This window comes from Platalea leucorodia (genome assembly GCF_965183815.1).
Source record: "Platalea leucorodia genome assembly, chromosome: 6".
NCBI lineage: Eukaryota > Metazoa > Chordata > Aves > Pelecaniformes > Threskiornithidae > Platalea > Platalea leucorodia.
This window is the reverse complement of record NC_138828.1, coordinates 44,611,750-44,635,640: the sequence shown is the minus strand read 5'-3', so window position 1 is coordinate 44,635,640 and position 23,891 is coordinate 44,611,750. Positions and strand designations below refer to the sequence as shown.

At 41.3% G+C, this 23,891-nt stretch overlaps 1 protein-coding gene across 1 annotated transcript; it reads left to right on the top strand.

Moving 5' to 3' along the window:
- Positions 1-3,284: 3,284 nt before the first annotated feature.
- AADAT (aminoadipate aminotransferase) lies at positions 3,285-21,046 on the top strand. Its single transcript, XM_082315079.1, has 14 exons — positions 3,285-3,375; positions 4,706-4,774; positions 6,458-6,626; positions 7,683-7,815; positions 8,482-8,556; positions 9,859-10,068; positions 10,585-10,650; positions 11,869-11,951; positions 13,213-13,309; positions 14,168-14,229; positions 16,573-16,637; positions 18,128-18,234; positions 18,906-19,007; positions 20,175-21,046. The coding sequence occupies exons 1-14, from the start codon at positions 3,306-3,308 to the stop codon at positions 20,214-20,216; spliced, it is 1,350 nt and encodes a 449-aa protein (XP_082171205.1). The 5' UTR covers positions 3,285-3,305; the 3' UTR covers positions 20,217-21,046.
- Positions 21,047-23,891: the final 2,845 nt, after the last annotated feature.

Below are 23,891 nucleotides of genomic sequence, written 5' to 3'. Positions count from 1 at the left end.
GAGATATTTCTCATTAGAAACAACCACATGTGGGCCTTACCAGTGCTTTGTGAATTATCTAAGACTCGCAGCAAACAGCCATTGTTCTAAGCGTGCGCAGAATACACAAAGACAGCAAGGAAATAACTATTCTCACACAGTAGGAAAACGGAGCCCTCGACTTGTGGTTGCTAAGGAATATAAACAGTGATGCAGAGATCGGCCATATGAATCCAGCAGGGATAAGCATCCAAACATTTGTACACTTTCTAAATTTTTTTCATTTGTTTCAATAGGATGACACTGTAATTTGCTAAGAGACCAGGCAAAGCCCACAGAATTCAATGGAAATCCTTCTTTTGACTTCTCTGGGCTTTGGTCTGTGCCACAAACTGCAACACTGACAGCCTGGAAATGAAAAAACAAGATTACACAAAAAGCAGCTCGGATTCAATTGGTGTTTTCACAGCCAGCTCCCCACAGAAGTTTGGTGTTTCTCCATTTGTGGCTGCTTGGGGACATGTTCAATATACTTGGTTTTCTTACAAGTTGTCATTCTCTAGGTTATTTCATATTTATATACCCATCTTCCTACAGCATTCTCCTGGAGAAACTGGCTGCTCGCAGCTTGGACAGGCATACTCTTCTCTGGGTAAAAAACTGGCAGGATGGCTGGGCCCAAAGAGTTGTGGTGAATGGAGTTAAATCCAGTTGGCGGTGGGTCACAAGTGGTGTTCCCCAGGGCTCAGTATTGGGGCCAGTTCTGTTTAATAGCTTTATCAATGATCTGGATGAGGGGATCGAGTGCACCCTCAGTAAGTTTGCAGCCAGCAGCGTTGATCTGCTGGAGGGTAGGAAGGCCCTACAGAGGGATCTGGACAGGCTGGATCGATGGGCTGAAGCCACCTGTATGAGGTTCAACAAGGCTCAGTGCCGGGTCCTGCACTTGGGTCACAACAACCCCATGCAACACTGCAGGCTGGGGGAGGAGTGGCTGGAGAGCTGCCTGGCAGAAAAGGACCTGGGGGTACTCATTGACAGTTGGCTGAATATGGGCCAGCAGTGTGCCCAGGTGGCCAAGAAGGCCAATAGCATCCTGGCTTGTATCAGAAATAGTGTGGCCAGCAGGACCAGGGAAGTGATCGTCCCCCTGTACTCAGCACTGGTGAGGCCACACCTCGAGCACTGTGTTCAGTTTTGGGCCCCTCACTACAAGAAGGGCATTGAGGTGCTGGAGCGTGTCCACAGAAGGGCAACAAAGCTGGTGAAGGGTCTGGAGCACAAGTCTTAGGAGGAGCAGCTGAGGGAGCTGGGGTTGTTCAGCCTGGAGAAGAGAAGGCTGAGGGGAGACCTTATTGCTCTCTACAGCTACCTGAAAGGAGGTTGTAGTGAGGTGGGGCTCGGTCTCTTCTGCCAAGTAACAAGTAATAGGATGATAGGAAATGGCCTCAAGCTGCGCCAGGGGAGGTTTAGGTTCGATATTAGGAAAAACTTCTTCACCGAAAGGGTAGTCAGGCACTGGCACAGGCTGCCCAGGGCAGTGGTTGAGTCCCCAACCCTGGAGGTATTTAAAAGACGGGTAGATGTGGTGCTTAGGGACATGGTTAGTGCTGTACTTGGCAGTGCTACGTTAACAGTTGGTCTTGATGATCTTAAAGGTCTTTTCCAATCTAAACAATTCTATGATCTTTTATTTTTGTCTGTACATCACATTATTAGAAGGTAATTACCTACATTTGAAATTCTTCAGGCCATGAAAGTTAGTAACAAAATTTGATGTTCAGTGTAACAGTGTTCACATACCAACTAAGCAGACAATCCTTCCTCACCTACATCAAAACCTAAGAAGGAACTTCCTTCTATTTCAATACATTCCATGTAATTATGGAGCCTTTCAACAGATCCCAACACTGCACAAAGTCACCCAAATAAAAGAGGAAAAAACGGTATCTTGCTATGGCACCTCCTCTTTTTTTCTAGAGCCATTTTGCTCTCATACCTCAGCTTTGCCTTGAGCAGGTTTTGGAAGATGCCAGTTAAAAAGTGGCACTGGAAACCTTACAGCCTGGTGATTTACTGATTTAAAGCCTAGAAATGCTCCAGTGCTCGTCCCTTCCAGCATTTTTACTCCCCTGCCTCCAAGCTAACTATGAAGATCTACATGTTGCAAAGCACGCCTGATTTCACGTTTCCTTGCACTGTTTTTTCAGTCTCCTTTATACCTAGACCCATCTCTTCCATTTTGCACTCAGAAGCAAGGACAACGGCAGCCCTGAGGTGCTAGTCCAAAGCCTTGACTAGAAAACAACACTCTCTGGACCTTTCCAAGCAGCAGCGGCTGCAGTCACATGCGTTGCACAAACAACGGCAAGTGACGCCCAGAGAGGAGGGGACATGCCACAACACAACTGATCCTGCTTTTCCTTGCACTGATCCCGTTCATCTGTGAAAAAAAAATTTACTTTCAGATGTCCCACTTCAAAATTTTAATCTAAATACTGCTCCCTTTTCTCAGCAGAAGCTTTCGTGAAAACATGACAAGTGGATTAGAGCGTAATTCAGTTGAAAAATGAGAATGTTTTTGCTGTGCTCGAATCGAAGCCAGTTCCTTCATCCCGTGCGGCTCCAGCAGAGCAAGCCCCAACGAGCGGTGGGAGCACGGCCTGCCTGCGCTGCTGCTTTATACACCTCAGAGCTTCAGGATACCCCCCGTTACTCCATCATCGCCGCCCTACTGAGGGCTGCCAGACACCACCGGGTTCAACTCTCCTGCTCCACACTGCTGCCTCTTTTTAGCCATCCATAAACTAATAGTTTTATTTAAAAGCTGACGTATTGACCAAGCACGCCAGGTCCACTAGTCCTAACCTTCCAGATGAAAGGAAAACGATAGGAGGTTTCACATTCTCCTCCGTGTCCCCCGCCACCCGCTCTGCTTCGCCCCAGGGCTTGCGGCAGCCCCGGCCGGCGCCCCGGCCCGCCGCCCTGCGCGGCTGCCCCCTCTCCCCGCACCCACCGAGCTTCCGCCCGCCTTTTTAGGGCGCTACACAGAAGGAACCGACGGGGGAGCCGTGGGTTTCACGAGTTTTGCACGGATCTACACAGGATCGGCGTCCAAACCCGCTCAGCGAAAGGCAGCCGAGCTGCCTTCCCGCCCGCGCTCCCTGCAGCTGCCGGACCAGCTGCCGGCCCCGCTACCATGCTGCTGCGCCGCCCAGGGCCCCAGCCGCGGCCCGGGCCCCGCGGCGCTGAGGGAGCCGCCCCGCCCGGCGCCCGGGGCCGCCCCAGCGCCCGTCTGCGCCGGCACGGGGCGGGCGGGCCCGCACATGCCCAGCACCGCGGGCGGCCGCCGCTGCCCTCTCCGGCCGCCGCCGCCGGCTCCGCGCCGTCCTGCCGGTAGGTGCGAGCGCGGCCCGGCCGACGGCCGCCACCGTCCCCTCCGCCGTGAGGGGCCGCGGGAGGGGGCGGCGCGGCCCGCGGCGGGGCGGGTGCCCGCAGCGAGCGGAGGGAGGCGGCCGGGTCGCTCGGGGCGGCCCTGGGGGCGCCGTGCCCGCGGCGGGGCCCCTCCGGGAGGGGGGGGCGGCGGTGAGGGGTCTCGGGAATCGCCTCGGGCAGGGCCGCGCCGCGCTGCCGCAGGTACCGGCGGAAGCCCAGCCGGAGGCGGCCCGGCCGGAGGCGGCCCGGCCGGCGGCAGGGCAGCAGCCGTGCCCGGAATGCCGGAGCAAGCTCCGTACAGAGCCGGCGCCGCCACGGCCCGGCCTCGGCGTGCTGCCGCGGGGGGAGACGCGCTTGAGGGCGAGGAAAGTTAAGAACGGTATTTTTAGAAAGCATGAGAGTTTTTGTTTGTTTGTTTTTAAAGCAGTCTTGCTCGACAGGTCATTTTTAATAACTGCCAGCACGTGCATGTTGCTGGAGAATTATTTTCTGTGAATGCAGTTGCAGCGCACTTGGAACTGGTGGTCAAAAGGACAGGGTCTCTTCGCCCGTCATCCCGGTCCTGCGCTTTCCTTCCTTACCGGGGAGCAGCTCGCTTTCCTGTGAGGCCAGGCCCTGCGGCGTCCCGCAGGACTGCGGCTCGCCATCCACTGAATCTGTGGGCACCAGGGGAGAGGGGGGAACACTCATCTGAAGCATTTTGGGACATTCTTCATTAGCCTTGCTGAAAAAAAAAAAAAAAAAACACCTCTGACTTGACAAGTGTTGTGACTCCTAATGATGGCTTGCAATCGGTAAAGCACTTTAAATGCAATACTTAGTACAGCTAAATAAAGCTGGATTCTCATTAAAAATGAGCTGATGGGTGTTTTAAGATCTGTCAGATCTTCAAATTTGTAATCTGCCTTTAGAACTCCACAGCTGGCAGTAAAGGGAGGGGAAAAAGGCCTTCTCCTGTTCACTGCGGACCAACAAATTCTCCAGATCAAAGCTGCATTGCTATTTGTGTTTATCAGAACAGCAGCATCTGGCCTAGTCTCGCTGTGCCAGCGTCGTTGGGAGGCTGTCACAGAACTCGGGAGTATGAAGTAGAAACCTTTTCCCTGAATTCAAAAAGGAAAATACATTCCAGCACTGACTTTAACATGAATAAATTGACATTTATGATAGAGCACATCTATGGAGATGATGAATTGGAAGCATTACTTGTGGGAGATACACATACCAAAAGCACAGGGGTTCCTGTTCACTTTTCCAGCTTCATGTCCAGCTAATTCCTCTTTCCCTATAGATATGAATTACTCTCGATTCATCACCACTGTGAGTGCAGCAAGAAAAGCATCTCCAATAAGACTTCTGAGTGAGTATACACCTGTTCTCTGCAGGTTCTCTGGAAGGGTATCATTCTACATTCTGGACTTTGCTGAGGTATCATGGCTAAAGACTTGAAAAGGCTTGAAAAAAAGCCATACCGTAAGCTGACAAGCAAGGCCAGTTAACTCATTTGACTTTTGTCAAGTTGAGATGTCAAGCAGGTATAAAAAGAATAAATTGAATAGCCTCGAACCATTTCAGAAACCCATCCAGACAGAAGAAATAGTGTTGTCACTTCAACATGAGTCTGAAAAATCTCTGCTACTGCCTCGGAAGCAGGGCTTTTGGCACAGTTTGCTACTGAATTTACGCTGGTTGTCCGGGAACAAGCAACTGCTAATGACTTGAAATTCAGTCCCACCGTAATGTTTCTTTCCACCTAGCTTTCCTGTATCCTGTTAATGTCCATAAATTCCTCGCCACGCCCACACCCCCAGTTACTACACTATTCTATATTACACTATCTTTAGGCTACCATGTTACATAGTCTTCTGTTTGACAGATAGAAAAGGTTAACTGCCTACTTGTTTACTCAGTTGAAACCTCCAGGGACCTGACAGAATCAGAGCATGTGACATCCATCACTAGTTAAGCCTTCAGGGGTCAATTTCATCTCTTGGTAAGGGGTTGGCATTTGTTGTTCTGCTTAAAATGCTTCATACAGGTACAGCTAAGTCAACTACTTCACTCTAGTCAGTCTCTATAGTTTTTCAAGTAATACATTGATATGCACCATAACACAAATAGTAAGTAGCACAGCTCGTTCAGAAAGACATATTGAGGCTGCAGTTTTGATGACAAAGTAAATCTCTTTACCAAAAGTCAGAGACATGACCCATATTGCTGAACTGATAAGAATTCCCTATGCTCAAGTTTGCTAAAAAGTAGTGGAGAATAAACTTGATAACAGGAGGCTTTAAGCCAGATCTGGTGTCATCTGTCCTCTCATATCTGATGTAAAACTGTCAAGCCAGCATGAATGCTATATTGTGAGCTCTTAGATTTAATGCAATCGAGTGCCCTTGCTGGATTAAGGTCCAGTCTGCACTGCATAGATTGGATCTGAATGATTGTGAAACTGTGACTTTAAAGCAAGAGTTAACATTTTCTTCATACCGAATTATTTACACAGTGCCTCTGCAACTGCAGCTGGGCTGCCAGAAACATTCCCACTGCTTTACAGAAAAGCTATAATCATAGATATAACTATCAGTGTAGCTGCACTACTGCCACATCAGCTAAAGGGAGACTAAACAAAAAACCAAAGGCAATCATTCCAAGTCAGTCTAAACAGAAGATCATTAAAATTTTAAATTCTTGAGGCTTAAAATACATCAGTCACAGAAAAAAATTTATAATAGTAGAACAGAATTTAGAATAGTCCAGGTAAGATAAAAAAGCTATTTATAATTTATTTTAAAACAAAGATGATTTTTTGTTTTGGCCTGTCCTGCCCATGTCTCCCTCCCCACCTCCCCAACACCTATTTAATCCAAGTAGAAAGGTGAGTTTAAAAAGAATTACCATCCTTTTGAATTCATGACAGTTAAAAAAACAAAGTGAAAAATAGAACAAACTTCTCCAAACCATTATTATATACTGACTAAAGGTTGTGATCAGTGTTGCAATAATCAAATTGTAACCAAGGTCTTCTCCTTTTATCCTCTAGCTGAATTGATGCAGAAGTCTCCTCCATCTCTCATCTCTCTGGCTGGAGGGGCACCAAACCCTAATGTTTTCCCATTTAAGAGGGCTACTGTTGCCATCGGACATGGAAGTGCTGTTGAGATTGGGGAAGATCTGATGAAGAGAGCTCTCCAGTACTCAGCGTCAGCAGGGTATCACTCAGCTGCTTGCACTTCAAGACACCAGAATCAAAGGATCATGAAATCCTTTATTATTGCATTAATACACCTGTGTTTTTAAAACCTATTTTACAAAAGCAGGTCTAACTTCTTTCAATTTGCCTCACTATTTACATTTCAGTTTAAGTGGAAAGTTTTGAGCAGATGAGTAATTTAAAAAAAAAAAAAAACGTAATACTAGTAATTCTCAAGCCAGAGCATTTCCTGGCTGTTAGTATTTGAGAATCCAGACTGCCAAATAACTAGGAGTAATCATTTTGTGTTTTGCAATAGGATACTCATTAAAAGATACTACATTGCAATACGTAGTTTCCACATTCTCGAGTATTTGTTTTGCTCTTATTTCATACCATATATTAAAGTCAGTATGTACTACTTGTGCTAGTTGAATGGAAGTATTTATAGTATTGTCATTTTTAGTACAAAAATTGCATATCATTAAGTCAGTTTAGCACTCATGAACTCCCCAGCAGACAGCACTGAGACAGGCTTGTGACAGTTTTGCAAAAATATTTGGGTACCTACAGAGGCACACAGGGCATTAATCAGAGAAGTTAAGACTTTTCGTAACATTTAAATGAACCCAGCCATTTCTTGACATCCTTTAAGATGTTAAGACATATTTTTTGAAAAATCTGTTTCAGAAATCCTTATCTGCGGCCTATTACTAGTAGTATTGCAAGCTTTGTCACATTGCTACATTTGAGTAGGGAAAGATCACTCCTAGGAGTGGATATTGTTCAGGCTGAACCCCTGTTCCATCCTTGATGAATCATTTCCACCCAGATTTCAGTATGATAATTTGGTGTATGGACCACAGATGCTTATCTCCTCTGCTTTTCCATAAGAAACATTTATCTCATTTTCACCATTTGATAAAGCAGTCATAAAGTCAGCATCTAACTGTATCTGTGTGACAGTTGAAATCAGACTCAGGACTATGTGCTAGATTTGGCGGTGATTTAGAGGAACAGCCTAGCTTTGGCCTATATAAGATGTTAGACACACCTTATTTTATTCATGTTTCAGGATTCCAGAGCTCTTGTCTTGGCTAAAGGATTTCCAGCGGAATCTGCATAATCCCCCCACAGCCAACTATAGCCCTGAGCAAGGACAAATGGAAGTGTGTGTCACAACTGGCAGCCAGGAAGGCTTGTGTAAAGTAAGACCAAAAGTTTCGTATGTTAAAAGCATTTCTTTCAGAGAGATGTTTATTCTTCCATCAGTTCAGTTATACTCAGCATTAAGTGCCACTGTGTAACTATATGCAGGGTAGTTTGTTAAGTGTATGTCTCTCAGTATTATCTATACAAGATAATAGAACTGAAATAAAACTGATGTGGCAGTCTAATCTGTCAGGACAGCGTGAATGTTTCGGTAAACCAAAGAGCCTGTCAGAAGATATGCTATAAGGTAACATTTCATGTTACTCAAGTAGCACAGTAATAAGTACATAGGTGCATCATTTGCTTTACTATAACTCAATTCTAATTATGTTAGACCTCCTTAAATAATTACCCTTTCCAGTCCACTCTCACTGCTGCTTAGCTGATCCTTTCTGTACCTGAAGCACTGTTTCTATTGTGTAACAGAGCACTGTCTTCCCATTTGGAATTGGTATTCTCTAGCTGATTACCTAGCTTCATTTGGCTCTAAAGCAGATTTTTCATCTGTTCATTGCTTTTCTCACAGACAGCATAATGAAATGGTTACAGAATTACTAATATCTAATCAAGATTTTTTTTTAATCCCATTAAGAAGTCAGAAGTATGAAGCATGTGTACAAGAATGGCACAATCTTTCTAAAATAGACTCTCTTCTTTCACAGGTGTTTGAAATGCTCATTAATCCTGGAGACAACATCCTTTTGGATGCACCCACATACTCTGGGACACTAGCAGCTGTAAGTATTCTTTAGGTACAAAACACTGTGAATGTTACATTCGAAGTAAGCAGCAATTTAGTACCTGATCTGCAGGCTTATACACACTGTATTTACTGTAAAAACACATCTAAGAATCAAGTTTTTAGTGTAAGGTAAGTTCCTAAATATTAACTCATAGAAGCTTTTCTACTAAAAGTTCTATAAAAGCTATTCCCAGGACAGAAGTTCCTCTTCCAAATCTTAATTCATTCAAGGGCTAAGGTCGCATTTGGGGTTGGAAAGAAAGCCATCACAACCTAGTCAGGTTGAAGCAAATTTATAACAAATGGGTATTTTAACATCAGCACATTCACCTGAAGTATTCATGGTCTGATTATACCATAGCTGTAAATAGTATAAAATTGGAACAGGCCTGAAACATTCATATATGAGCATGAAGATGTGAATTAGTAAGAACTGTACAAAAATAGCAAAGTTTACTTCTGGAAAGTAATTTAATCAGTATATAATTAAATGTCAGTTCAAAATGCATAAGAACTGTAGGAAGGGTTAGAATAGATAATACACCACAATTTCAGTCTAGTTTCCCCTTGCCTGGAAAGGAATTTTGTTATTGTTTGCTCTGCTAAGTTTGAATATATCTTGCCTAATCAAATATAATCTGTTTGGACTATATTTTGACAATACAGCAACTTGCATTTTTACTTAAAAATGCAGAGGGCTATGTGATACAAATTGAAATTCCACAGAGGGGAGACAGCGTGCTTTTTTGTTGGTATTTTACTTATATTTTTTCATACTGCTGTTAACATGTCATTGCAGTAGCATCATTTCATTCTCCCTTGTATTGCTGAATATATCTATTGAGAACAGATTCTTTGCCCTTTGTCAGTGTAGAGTGGCTTATAGTGCTGGCAATTCCACTGAAGTAGAGTGTAAATTGTCAGTAGGAACTGAAGGTGCTATGAACTTACTATCTGTGGTAAGAGCATGAGGAATCCTGAGAGAACACAGTTCAAATTCACAAAATCCTTTTCTGCTTGCAAAACTATGTGTGATTTCCTATAGAAGAGCAGCAGTTGGACATAGGAGCTACCCATTTCTTTTCAGTTGGTTTAATAGGGCAAATAGAGTAATGTGGTAAGTTTGACAAGTTCACAGGAAATTCAGGCAAACTTTCTTTTGAATCATGAGCAAATGGAGTTTGAGATAGCTATAAAGTCAGAAGGACTTTGTATCACTGAAATTTTACAATGCCAATGACAAAAGGAAGACCTTTGAATTATGGGATTATGACAGTTTTGTTCCTCCTATCAACAGCTGAGACCTTTGGGTTGCAACATAATCAATGTTCCTAGTGACCAACATGGCATTATTCCAAAAGCTCTAAAAGAAATTCTGTCTACTTGGAGCTCAGAAGATGTAAAAAATCGTAGCCACCACCTCCCCAAATTCCTGTACACTATTCCAAATGGCTGCAACCCAACTGGAAACTCTCTGACCACAGAGCGCAAGAAGGAGATTTACCAGGTATGTACCTGGGCCCTTGTGTACCTTGTAGGTGGAAGTGGATACATGTCAGTCTCGTTTCAGTTGAGGGTACCCCATGTGTGGTGTTTCGGCCCATTATTGGTCTAGCTTCTCCCAGGCTTGTTTTAGGAGAACCTCTTTCATGGCAACTCTTTAGAGGTAGACTGTGCATCAGATAAATTATTTTTGCAATAGTAGCCCATTGCTGACTGGTCTCTTTGCCATGGGCTTCAAACCAGACATATTGCAAGTTTTCTGCACAGTTTAAGCACTACATGGAACAGACCTTCAGTTATATACATGTGTCCTTCTACTGCAGGTACCATGTTTCCTCTTACAATTGCTTGACGTCTAAATTGGACATTTGAAAGGTTCTCTTGATAGGGCCTTGTATATAGTGAATGAGCAATCCGTAGGATCATAATATGGCCCTGGTAATAAGCCCAGGGTATAGGAAGAACAGAATTTAGTGTCTTTACGTTTTAACGAATCTTTACTTTTTATTCATTTCTTTAGCTTGCAAGAAAATATGATTTCCTCATAATAGAAGATGATCCTTACTACTTTCTTCAGTTTGAAAAGGTAATTTGTCTTCCATACTCCGTAATAACATCTTTTCTGGTCCAGGACAGAACTAAGGTTTGAGCCATGGATCTTCGTGCATGCTCCTTCTTCATGTCCTACCAAGTTAGTTCTAGGCCTAACAGTCTACGCTACTTTCAGTTGTTGTCCCCTTTGTGTGGCATTTTATTACATCAGTCCTGTTAATCGCAGTTCAAATTCCTCAAGCCTTATACAAGACAATTTCCATCATTAGTCAGAAAATGACAAAGACTTGGCCTCCAGAGCAAAACAAGTATGCCACTGAAGCAGCACTTGAAAATAGCAGCCTTTTAATGTTCCTTTCAGCCTCGTCTCTTCTTTCATTCAGTTTAAGACTGCCTACTCCTAATCTACAATATCCCATTTTTACCCCTTTGCCCTTTGGAGAACCCAAGAGTTCTCCCAGATACCAGAGGAAGTAGTACTGGATAGGCAGCTTCCCTTCTTCACGTAAATTTTCCCCAAATGGGTGACAATCAAGTGTTGACCTGTCTTCACAGATGGATCTACAGTTGCACAGTCTGCAAAAGTACCTAACTTCAGGAATAAAAGCTGGTCTTATAAAGCAGTAAAACACCGGTAGAAGCTAAAGTTCAGTATTTTCTATTTTGAAATAGTTTTTATGGGAGGAGGCAAGAAAACTGCTTCACTTACTCATTGAGTAGCATTGTGTAGCTTTGTTAGAAAGTGTAAGGGGAGAAGGTGTAAAAGTAGAATTCCTGATATGGAAAAAGTGTGCTGAACTCAGATCATCAAAATTTGGTCATATCTTGGTTTCCTTTAAGATAAAGCTAAAAGCTACAGGGCCCCATCTTAGAAATGTCAGTATCTTTCTGTTTACTCCATAAAAAAAATATTGGCAGAGAAATCATTATTTCTCTCTCCTACTTATGGCATCATACCAAAACTTGAACTGAACACTTGTATGCTGAACAGTGGGCTAAGCATCAAAAAATAACAAGGCTGATTTTGTGATTACAATAGATATTCTATGAAAGTCATCAAATCTTGGACAGCTAGCCTAAACAATCACTTGTCAGCAAGTTACTGAATTTTTTTCCTTGGAATGTGCTGCTGTGAAATATTTACTATCAAAATATTTCTTTAAGAAATTAATTATGTCTTCATGGTAAAGAAAATAATTCCATCATAATCCTTACTAGCACCTTGAATTTTATTTTTTGTTTTTCTTCCAAGCCATGGGCTCCAACTTTCCTCTCAATGGATGTGGATGGCCGAGTTATCAGGACTGACTCTTTCTCTAAAATTCTCTCATCTGGGTAAGGCCAGCTTCAGACCGCTCAGCATTGCCTGTTCAGTTAAGGCACAAGGCTAATACTTCATACAAAACTATCAGACATGTCATAGCGTTTTTTCATCTAATACCTATCCATTTCTGGAATGTACTTTTGGATCCGTGGCTTTTCTCAGTCAGCTCACTTCTCATGTCATCTCTGGGCAGCCATTTAACTCCAGATTCTGTTTCTCTTCTGGTACTGATAGTTAAGCCACTCTCCCCAGGCAGCCCATTCTTGCAGACACCATATAGGCAGAAAGACAGATGCTGGATTCCAGCTCTGTTTCTGGAACTCTTAGGAGCTTTTCTCTCTTCTTTTTCTCTTTCTCCTTCTATCTCTTACCATTCCTGCAGACTCCATGAACTTGTAATACAGAAGAGAAATGATGGCATCATTCTCCACAAGCTATTCATAGGGTTATACTGATCTCTCATCTTCTAGCCTGACAGTTCTTTCAGGTTGTTTCCACCTGCCTGAAAAACTAAGCTGGCTGTTTTCCATTTCACACACATTTGATTTTTAACTTGCTTTTGTTTATTACCCTAATAGATATAAGAAAGTAATGTGAATTCTGCACTGGCAGCTAGTGGATTATAACCCCATTGCTGAGAAAGTGAGGAGACAACATGATGCTGAAGTTTCAAAAGTGGTACTGCAAAAAGGCATGATGCAATTTAATCTTTGACAAAGATGCATATGAGCTTACTGGTTCTATTTTTCTTCAAAGAAAAACTTCAGCCAATCTGTAAAGATGGATCATAAGCATTGAAGCATGAATAAGAATCTGGTTTATCAGTCTAAATTCCATTTACTCTGTAGTACTGAAAGGGAGTGAAAGCTGTTTGCCACTTCCCATCTGTTTTTCATAAAAGCCTGAGCATTCATGATTTTTCATTATGTGAAAACCTATCTTTCCTTCCCTTTGATTCATGTAATCTTTATGGTTGCAGAGGAAAGCTTATAAATGTGGGATATGTCCTGAAGTCTCAGAACTAAGAAGCAACCATAAGCATTAAAAACCCTTAAATGTTTTTATTTCATGACTTTGATGCTCAGCTCATAAGTTGCACAAACCTGGGGCTTGGGGCAGTATTAAGATATAGATAAGCTTAAACACATAAAAGATCCTTATGATATCAATGAAATGGTTACAGGTTTTCCCAGTTATAAGTTAAACCATAACTCACACAAAGTATTAGCACATTGCATTTCTGTAGTAACTTTTTTCTTTTTTTTCCTCTAGGTTAAGAATAGGTTTTCTGACCGGTCCCAAGCCTCTTATCGACAGAGTTATTCTACACATTCAGGTTTCAACAATGCACACCAGCACTTTCACACAGGCAAGTACCAAACTGCCAACTGAATTGTATTCAGGGAAGATAGCATTCCAAGTCATAAGAAACCAAAACCGAACAGCTTTGCACTTTTGCAGTTGCTCTACACTCTTGCAGTTTCCTTTATGATAAGCACATACATTGTCAATTCTGCCAAAAGAAGAGAGACCACCAAAGAAATTACAACCAGAGCTAGAGGGTGTCTCAGTGCACAGAAAGCACAGCTAATATGCCCTTAACCCTCAAATTTCAAGAACTAAGATTTAAAATACTTTGTATCTCTTGCTAGTAGGTTCACTTGAAAAACCTCAATGTAAAGCATACATTGGAAGCACTTAGTTTTTTTCTATTTTTCATCCTACTTTGTAATTAGAACAATACTGGCAGCCCACAGAGACAAAAGCAGGCTGCCAACTACAGTTCCTTTATAGCTCATAATAAGGAAAGGAGACATATGATTCTATTCTATGGTTGAGCACATCTAAATATGGCTTCCATCTTGCAGCTCCATTAGTTCATCCTAGAGGCAGTATTAAAACAGAGAGGCTGACTTGGGCAGGAAGGTAAAGCAATAGAACATTGCCTTCCTTTTTCTCCCCGATTACCATATTTAGCTCTCCATCCATTCTTCCCTCCCCCCACCCCAACTACCCAACACTGCCATGATCCTCAGAGACAGCAGTAACATGGACTACAATGGCCTGTTGCTGTTGCCACCTCTGTTTATAAAGGGCTCCAAGAGACCCCGCGTGCAATTTCTTGCCTGTGTGAATTCTGAATAATGCATCAGGCTACGTATCTTTTGATGACTGCGGAACAGTCCTGTTGAAAATACAGTATTGATAATGTGTTTTATTTCTTTAGATTATGATATCACAGCTGCTTCAGCAGTGGGGAGAAAAGGGTTTCTTGGAGCATATAGACAGGTAGGGTCATGTCATATGCTGAATTCCATCATGCGTCATTCTGTTCCTTGTTACCTACACAAAACATTCTTTGCAGTAAACAGGTCAGAGGAGGTGCATCAGTATTAGGCCAAATGGATAAGCCAGGTCACCAAGACTGACAGTGTTCACAAGACTCCTGAAGGAGCTCTGTGTGAAGTTGCAGACACGCAGGTCAGCGCATGTAAACTACCACTACAGACCAACAATCTGCCAGTCCACTGGCACAGTCGTTATGCAGCTCCCATCTGAAGGGAAGTCAAGAAGATCCTGGGAGCTCCAAGTCAGTGAATAAAGTCTTCATCCCTGCTAAAGTGGTAGGGTCTGTAGCAAAGGCTAAGATCACTGAGCACATAATGTATTGAGAAAGAGTCAGAAGAGCTTCTCTAAAGGGAGTACTTGGCTCACTAATTCATCAGGGATTCACTCTCTAACATCCATAATCGAAGGATTGTGGATGCTGGTGGAAGGAACTACAAAGAATAGTGAGGTTCACCTACACTTGCTAAACATTGCCTCTATCACCACTGTTGGAGACAGAGCACTGGGCTAAGGTCTAACTCAGTAAGGCATTTCTTACATACTGACTGGCACACATTTGTTTTCCATTTACTATGCTGGAGGAGCATAGTTTCTCTTGAGTATCCATGCTTCATTTCAGATGCCATACTTTGATGCCATTAGAACACCAAGCTTCCTACTTCAGTGGGGAGCATGCTACACTCTGCAGAGGCCTGTAACAGTAATGTGAGCAAAAAGCATGGAAAAAGTCCTTATATCTGACTGTAACAGCCACTTCCATACTCTCAGCACCTGCCTGTTCTCCAAACAGTAAACACTAGTATTTTAAAAATAAAAAAAAAAAAAGGCAGACATGCCAGTCCTGGCTTTGCCTTGTTTTAAGAAATAGAAGCACAAAGATAGGTTTTGCAGCAAAACTTGGACCACACTTCAGCTCAACTTTCAGCAGTTAGAAAAATACGCCCTAAATGCATCTCTTTTCTTACCTCCTTCTTGTACGCAAAAAAAAACCCATCCTTGCTGAAAGAATGCTGTTCTTCCTCTTGACTAATGAGAATAGTGCTGCAGAAGGGTAGCTGCAGCCCTTTATAACCTTCTAGACTTTGTTGTCAGGTGACTTATTGATGAGGCCCAACAGCTGACTGCAATCTTTTCCAGGTGATTTCATTTGGACAAGGCTGATTTGTTAGATCATGCTTTTGAGTAGGAGCTAGCCTGGTGTTTTGAGCAGCTACCTTTTTGTGGAAGTCTTATGTCGCTAACACTTTCAATTTCATTTCAACATGAAAGTAAAATGATAACAGGAGGGCAAAAAACTTGCAACAGAATTTGTGATGTTGTAAAAACTGTGTAAGTGAGATTTACCATTTCATGCAGAATGTAGCAATTGGTAGAGGCTAAGTCCCAAAACTGTGTAAGTCTTTGGTATCAGGTATAATGAAATACATCCAGAAATCAAAGCTATTGGTTCAGAGAGTAGAAAAAAAATTCTAAATGTAAAATTATGGAAATTACTACATATAGTTTCTCTACAGAGAAGGGAACACATTTGCATCTGATTTATGAACTCTGTATCAGGCATTTCTCTTGTGTCTCCTGCTGCAGAATCACAACTATCTCATTTTATATCAACAAGAGCCACTGAACAAGACTTGTCCGTGTTGAAACTTGGGTTAGGGTCATTTTCCTCAGTAAGAGATTTAATTATTTCGAAGTTTTACTTGAAGTGTGAAGGTGATAGATAGGTTCAAAAGTTTAGAAAAGGGGAAGCTGTCAAATAGTCATGACAGGTTTATCATATGATTTGCTTTTTACCTTGTGAAATATCATTTCCATGTGTACCTATTACACAAATTCAACCCAGATGCACAAATATCGTGTCTGTGCTTTTGCATATGTATGAGTAAGTAAGTCCTTCATTTTCTTCAGGATGCCTGTTTTGTGTGGTAAATATTGCTCACAGGGCTTGTATCGACTGCTAAAATAGACAGAATGGATATAATATATAAAGCATTTCCATGACATATGTAAAGCTTAAGAAGCAACCACATAGCCACTTCCTTTGTCTGGTTGATCAGTGCTTTGTTGGAGACACGCTGAAGCATTCAAGACTTTTCTGATTGATACATACACAAAGTTTTATACACACAGTGTACTGTATTGTGCCCATCTAGGATGTGCTCATATTTCCATTAAATGTGCACTTAGGTTGTTCAAGTAGAAAAGCTTTGTTTCTGCCTTTGGAAACAAATGGACTCTGAAGCGCTATGGGACCATGACTTTGAATTGATAATTTACTTTCAGAGTGGTGGAGTTCTACAGGACCCAGCGGGATGCAATGCTCATTGCTGCTGACAAGTGGTTAAAAGGTCAGTGAGTGTAACGCAGCTAATTACTTACATTTTTTTTCTATCTATCATCTTTGTGTTCAAGAAAAATCACTAAAGTTCATCTCTTGACTGAAGGGACAGATAAGCACTATAAGCAAATCAATGACATTAAATATTAAGCTTAGGACAAATTATCTAGTGATGCTGTTTTCATGCTTTTCTGGTGGGACAAAGAGATGGTGACGAGAAAAAAGCTCAGCACTTTACTGTATAAAGCAGTTTTACAAAGACCATATATTTCACTCCACTATGTTCTTATACTTTTTATGTTTAAAATCTCTGTCTTTAAAACCTCTGTCTGAAATAACCAGATTTAGTGGCCTTAATTTAAAAAAAGATATAAACAATAGATATAGCAGTAGTAATAATCATTTTTTTCAGAAATCAATTTCAAATGTCCCCTTTTGTGGTTAATCACGGAGCATAGAAAGAATTTTATCAACAATAATACAATGACAGTTAGTGACTCACTCCTTTTAGTCAGTCTAAAGTGGAATCAGCAATAACTGCTTAAGAACTGCCCACCTACCTTAGATGATACTTCCATGGGACATGGGGACTTGAGCACCACACAATCAGTAATGTAGTTACTCTTGCTAATTCTAGGTTTTTAGATATTAAGTATTTCTTCTTTTTCTACATGGCTCTGAACAACCATGGCTTGTTGACCTAGGTAGGCCCTCTTTGTCTCAATTCCCCAAGTATCAAAACAGCATAATAGCACTGGGCTACCTTAAATGTGAGAACATACTCATATGTAAAAGACTACAGGGTCTTCACGTTTTCTAGTTATAGCAGCCATAATATTATGGAAGACAGACCTTTATTTTGTAGATATGCAATGGTTAAATACATCAAGGAAGAGATGGAGAAGATGTCAAGTCAAATAAATAGTTTCTTCAAAAATATGTCCAAAGCCAGATAAAGAATTCTGGGTAAACAGAAGGTATACAGTAAGTCTGCATACATAATTTAAGACATAAATCCTCTCTAAGCCTTCCCATCCTCGTAACTCCTAGGCTCTCCTTTTCTTTGGGGAAAAATCTGTAATCACTGTAACTCAAAGGAAAACATTTTTGTGCTTTGCTACACTTTAAATTATATGGATAGTCAATGTGATATTAGGAGAAACTGCATCAGAAAAATTATTTTAGATTGTTTACTTGATCTGAAAATAATCAACAAATATAGTTTGTTAATGTTTGGGATATCTGTAATTCAATCACTTTCACAGAAAGTATTGAGGATACCAGCACAAGTGCAATAAGCTCACACAGATTTGATTAGGAGTACTCTAGATTTTGCAAGTGGCGTCCTGGCTCTGTGGCCCACATTCCCTTTGAGTTCCTTGGAGCAACAAATCTGCAACATCACTGAATCTATGATATGTCAGTTAAAGGTGGGGCAAAAGTTTCTTTCTTGATTCCTTTCTTTTCTCTCTCTCTCTCTCTCTCTCTCTCTCTCCCCAGACTTGGCAGAATGGTACCCTCCTGCTGCTGGCATGTTCTTGTGGATCAAAATTAAGGGTGTTTCTGATACACAGCAGCTGATCATGGAAAAAGCTTTGCAGAAAGAAGTATGACCTATGGTTTAATGGCTTATGATATTAAAATTAAATGAGGCAAGGATAAAATAAAGTTACCATATCTATCCACGCATATGCGCACACATAAAAAAGCAGAGGAACTTGCTGTGCACCACCATTGCATCTGCAAGTCAGGCATTGTCACATAGTGACTTGTTAATAAAATATTTTCATGTCTCTATTCAGATGTTGATATTTAATCAGCTTACTTAGATTTAAACCATTATAATATATAGTACAATCCCATGTATACAGCGCATATATATAAAATTAATACCCATACCTATGAATGATGGCTGTCCGCTATATCTTTTTAATAAGAGAAATTAAGTGTGATTTTATTTCTACGATTTGTAAGAGCCAGCACTGTGTACTGAGTAAACTACATCCCACCTCACTGGTGCTTCTAAACATTGTGATGATAAGCCAGACCTGGTAACCCACCAGCCTAGGTAACCAAAACCTAAGAGCCCTTTGATTTTTTTATGAAAAGTCTCATTCCAGGTTGTATATTTTTGGCTTCTCATTTTGAAGAGAAGAAATATATTAAGCCATGTTCTGATACCAGTGTTTCAGTAGTGAACCTTCTCAAATTTAATTTCACATAGTGTTTTAAAACTGTAGAAGTGGTGATAACTGGGTGGCTAATCAATTTTTCTTAGGTGTTACTGGTTCCTGGAGGAGCATTCAATATCAACAGTTCAGAGCCTAGTTCTTACGTCAGAGCCTCCTTCTCTCTGTCTTCTCCAGCCCAGATGGATGTGGTAAGTGAGATTTTTTTACATTCTTATCAAGACACTTTCTCACATAATAATGCTCCCTTATTTTTACTTACTTCTTCTTATGTGTTTTCTTGAATGTTAGTGTGGGGTTTTTTAGTACTCAGGTGACTAAGCAGTACTTTTGAAGCAGTATTAGCTGTTTCTTAGGCAAGGTACTCGTATCCAAATGACCAGAAAGGTGCCAAATTTTTAGGACCACTTAAAATTTTTCTGTGTATTTTACACGTGTCGAGTCTAACACTTAATCTTCCCAGACATTATTCATAAAGGCTTTACTGAAGTCAGAGTAAGTTTTGCTATTTGCTTTAGCATTAGCAGGCATCACGTATCTTTTATTTTCCAGACTTTCCATTCCTGAGATTGAATTACCTGCTTTCTTTTGTGTGTGTGTTGTCAATCCTTTATAAGAAAGAATATTTTTTTGCTTTTGTACAATTGACATACATATTGTATTTAATTTCTCAGGAACTAATCTTCTATGTATTTTAGGAACATTTTGGATGTAAAATCAGTGAGAAGAAAGATAGGGCACATTTATTTGTGCAGATTTAATAACTCGTTTGATTCAGGTGCTTGAAACAGTTCAGTATTTGTTGTTGTACTTTCATTCAGTTGTGAAGGTTTGTAACAGATAAGCGCTTCTATTGCCTTCTATTGCTTCTTCTGCATCTCTTCTATTTCTTTCTTCTTCTTTGTAAAAGTAATTCCTAACCATACTATTGACAGCCAAATTGTGTCTTTTATATGCTTCCCCACTCAACTCTTCTTCCTTTTCTTTCACCTTTGGAGCCTCTAGGCCCTTATATTAAGTTAAAAGAGATACTCTTCGAGGGATCACTAGTTGTATTAAAAGTACATCTGTTTAATTGCATCTGAACTCCAAATAACCTTTGAACATCAATATATGTATTTTTCTGTTTCAGAAAACTCTGCCTTTTATTTTCTATCAGAGAAGTGGAAGCTTTGTCCAGTCAAAGCCCATACATGTTGTTAATAAAAGGAAAACAAGAGAAAATCAGCACAATTTTGCAGTATAAAATACTGAGTTTGTATATGGTTAGGGTAGTTCTAGTAGCTTTATAGGTTTGGTGTGTTGCCTGTTTAAGTAATGCTGGAATATAAACGTGAACCATATTTGTGTCATTGCAGGCCTTCCAGAGACTGGCTGACCTTATAAAAGAAGCTTTGTGAAACAGCTAAAGAGAGCTCTTGCAGCAATCAAAATTGTCTCCAGAAAATATTTATTAACATTTGGATTTCATCAGACCACTTTAAAAGCAAGCACAATACAGTGGATGTTTCCTTAGATCATTTCAGCTAAAAAAAGCAAAAAATGAAAGATTGAAAAACAATTTGCTGAATTTTTTTTTGACAGGACATTGCATTACTAAATTTATTCCAATTCGGAAACATTTAAAATACTCAAACACAAAATGTTCTGTTTCCCATCAAATCCATGGTTTCGTTAGATTTGAATTGATTTTTGTTCTGGCTTTTGTTTCCCATTGGGGTTGGGAAACAGGGAAATCAGTTGCTTAGGAAGATGCACCTGAGGTGATGTTAGCCGTTCTTACTTAATCCCAACTTATCCATTCCTCCAATACCTTATGTTGGAATTGGTTTTGTGTGTCACTTTCCTTCTTGTCCTTCTGTATGGCATCTGGTTTTGAAGATTTGAAGATCAGTATTTAATTTTACTAAAGTTTTGTCAGATAAAACTGACATAAGGATGTTAAAAAATTTAAACTGATCCAGCAAAATGAGGCTATGAGTACGAATAAACTATTTGGCCTAAGGTCCTTTGCAGTTTGCATGGGTTTTGCAGCTCGTTCTCTAATTTGTAAAAGGTTTTCTGATGGCTGGCTTCCACTTCAGTCTGTGAATAATTACTCTGTACCTGTGTTAGAAAATCTGTGGTATGCAAAGGCATGTGGATGTGCTAATAGAACTGCTCTCTGCTCTTTGTTAATCAGACGTGTTTTTGAATGGAGAGTGTAAGTAACTGAACAGGGGATGTAGCAGAATGGACAATACCCTGACACTGCCAGATGTACAAAGCAAGCAAAATGAAAAAATAAATGTTTTGATCTCTAATCCTTTGGTTGTTATCGTCCCAAACTTTTGATACTTGGCAACATGTACTAAGCTTTCAGAAGGTTTTAACTGTACGGATTCTCCAAGGCTTCCCATTTTGCTTAGTGACTTAAGTTTCATTTACTGTCTGGATGAAAGCACTGTAGTTTTCCACCAATGGCAGATGGTTGTTTCTTTATGTGCAAGTGTTCAGAATTTCAAAGTAAAAAACATGTTCAAGGATCCAGCCAATACTTCTGCAGCACAGGTAACCCAACCAAATACGGGTCAGGCACAACCTTGCTTAATTGGAAGTTCCACAAGAATCATGGTTTTAGTAGTAACAATAATTCTCATTCCCTCTTTCCCCCCTAGTTATAAATAGCACGTGTCATAACACGCTAGCACAGATGTGTGCCTTTCCCAGCATCTCTCCTGTCATGAGGATCATGCGAGTGCCTGCAGCCCAGCATCACCTTTTATCTCTATCTCAAGCATTTTAATTTAGTCACACATCCAAGCCATCTTTGCACTTTGCAGCTTCTTGAGCAGCATAGCCAAGCTCAATCCTTTCCCCTCTTCCCAGTTTACTGTGACTTTTAGTCAAGTCCACATGATTTTCAGACTAATTTTCTCCAATTTGATAGCAGTACGTGACGCCTTTCGGACCCATTCAGAGCTTGGTATGGTCCCAACTTGTCTGTAACTCCTGCCCTCTTCCTGCAAACATGGGGCTGGGTCTGTCGTCCCAGCACACCTCATCTGCAGCCCAGCCCGCATCCCCAGGTTCCCCTCCCATCCTCCCCGTCAGCAGCAGGAGTGGGGCTGCCGCTGGCGGGCGGGCGGGCGGCCAAGCTGGTGCAGTGGATGAGGTCAGCCCCCCCCCAGCGTCGGGCTGGGCAGCAGCAGTCCCGAAGCAGCTCTCAGGGCACCAACACTCTCTTCGAAGACAAACCTATCATCGGTGCTAACGGCGGGGCTAAACTAGCAGTCTCCTCTGTGCAGTGCTGCTTAACAGCAAGTTTTCACGTTTCAAATCAGTTTCTTAACCACGTGTAGAAATTTTGAAAGCCCTGACTTTGCTATCAGTAAGGCAATTTTTATCTTAAGTTCAATTTAGAAAATCATTCTATACAACAGAATGAATTGATGTGTCTGTTTAATTAGAATATTTTTACAGAGGAATAAATGTAAATGTCATTTAAGACTGATTTTAGTTCTCAGGCAAATACTATTGTCGTTGGCAAATACTACTGTCATATTGTCATTCAGCCAGACCTGAATTAGAAAAACATAATCAAAGTATTATTGCGCAAGCTTTATATTGGTAATGTGTTGAATAATACACCTCTTAAGTTTCAGAAATCTAGATGTTCATTTAGTTGAATGTAAGCAAAATGCAATTCCATTTGCTGCACATTAGATGCTTTTGCTATCAGCTAATTTAATTTAGAGAGAGTTTGGTTTTTTTCCTGACTGTGGTGAAGTATCTAAAATTAAATTAATACCCTGAACAATGCAAATTGAACAATGGCAGTGAAATCTTATATGCACATACTGTTTCCCTGAACCTCTTTTAAGGCACAGTTTCTTGTCTCCTGGGAGAGAGCATTCGCTGTGATTAAATGTTCCTGGAGGAAGCCATTTGGAGACAAAAGGAAAAGGCTGGGCAACAGGTTCACATAGAAAGAAATTATGTGGCAAATCAAAGTTTTGGTTTTCCCTTTCTGTTTCATCCATCCAAAAGCAAATAACCTCTTTCATTCATAGCTGGGCTTAAGCCCTCTGATGCAAGTGACGCAATCTGCCGTTGGGGAAGAGGGGATACAGGGGGAGGAAAGGACGTGGTGTGGTAAGCACATCCTCTGTGCTACCTAGGTAGGGGCAGTTGTGGAAGAGCTTACAGCAGTGCTGTGGAGAGCTGCCTGACATGTGGGCAGCTCCGGGCAGGCTGGGTCTCCGGACTTATTTCTGAGTGGGCAATTACCTGGTTCCACTGGATTTTCAGGCTTTTGGCAGATGAAAAACACCTAGAAATTCTAGACAAATAGCCACTGTACATGACCCAAATAATTCTGCTGTACAAGGGACATAAATCTCAACCCATCCTATGCACATCATGCGTGCACGTGTTGTTCCACACATTTAGACTTGTGCAATACATCCTGCTTCTGCTTTACAAGTTTTACAGATGTAGCAAGGGAGAGCAGTTCTTCCCTGGGAGAATGCAAATATTAACTATAACAACTTCAACGTAATCCCTGAACTTCCCCATAAAATACATTTACAAATTTTAGGTTCACACACGTCATTGATCTGAAGGAAAATATCCCCCTTTACTTCCAAACAAGAGCCCTTCAGCACAGCTGTGGTTAATGAATAATTGAGAAAAGATTTTTATGGGGAATTCATTAGAAGAGAGAATGTATGAGTGTACACAATATGACAGTTCTTACGTTAAACTGTGAGCATGTAGAGAATTATTTCATCTAATTGAATGCCAGTCCCTGAACATCAGTGGTGGTGTTCAAGAATTTACAGGTTTTGTGGAAAACACTTGGTGTTTCGTTTTGGGGGATTCATAGAATCATAGAATCATTTAGGTTGGACAAGACCTTTAAGATCATCAAGTCCAACAGTTAACCTAGCACTGCAGAGTACAGCACTAAACCGTGTCCCTAAGCACCACATCTACACAGCTTTTAAATACCTCCAGGGGTGGAGACTCAACCACTGCCCTGGGCAGCCTGTGCCAGTGCCTGACTACTCTTTCGGTGAAGAAGTTTCTCCTAA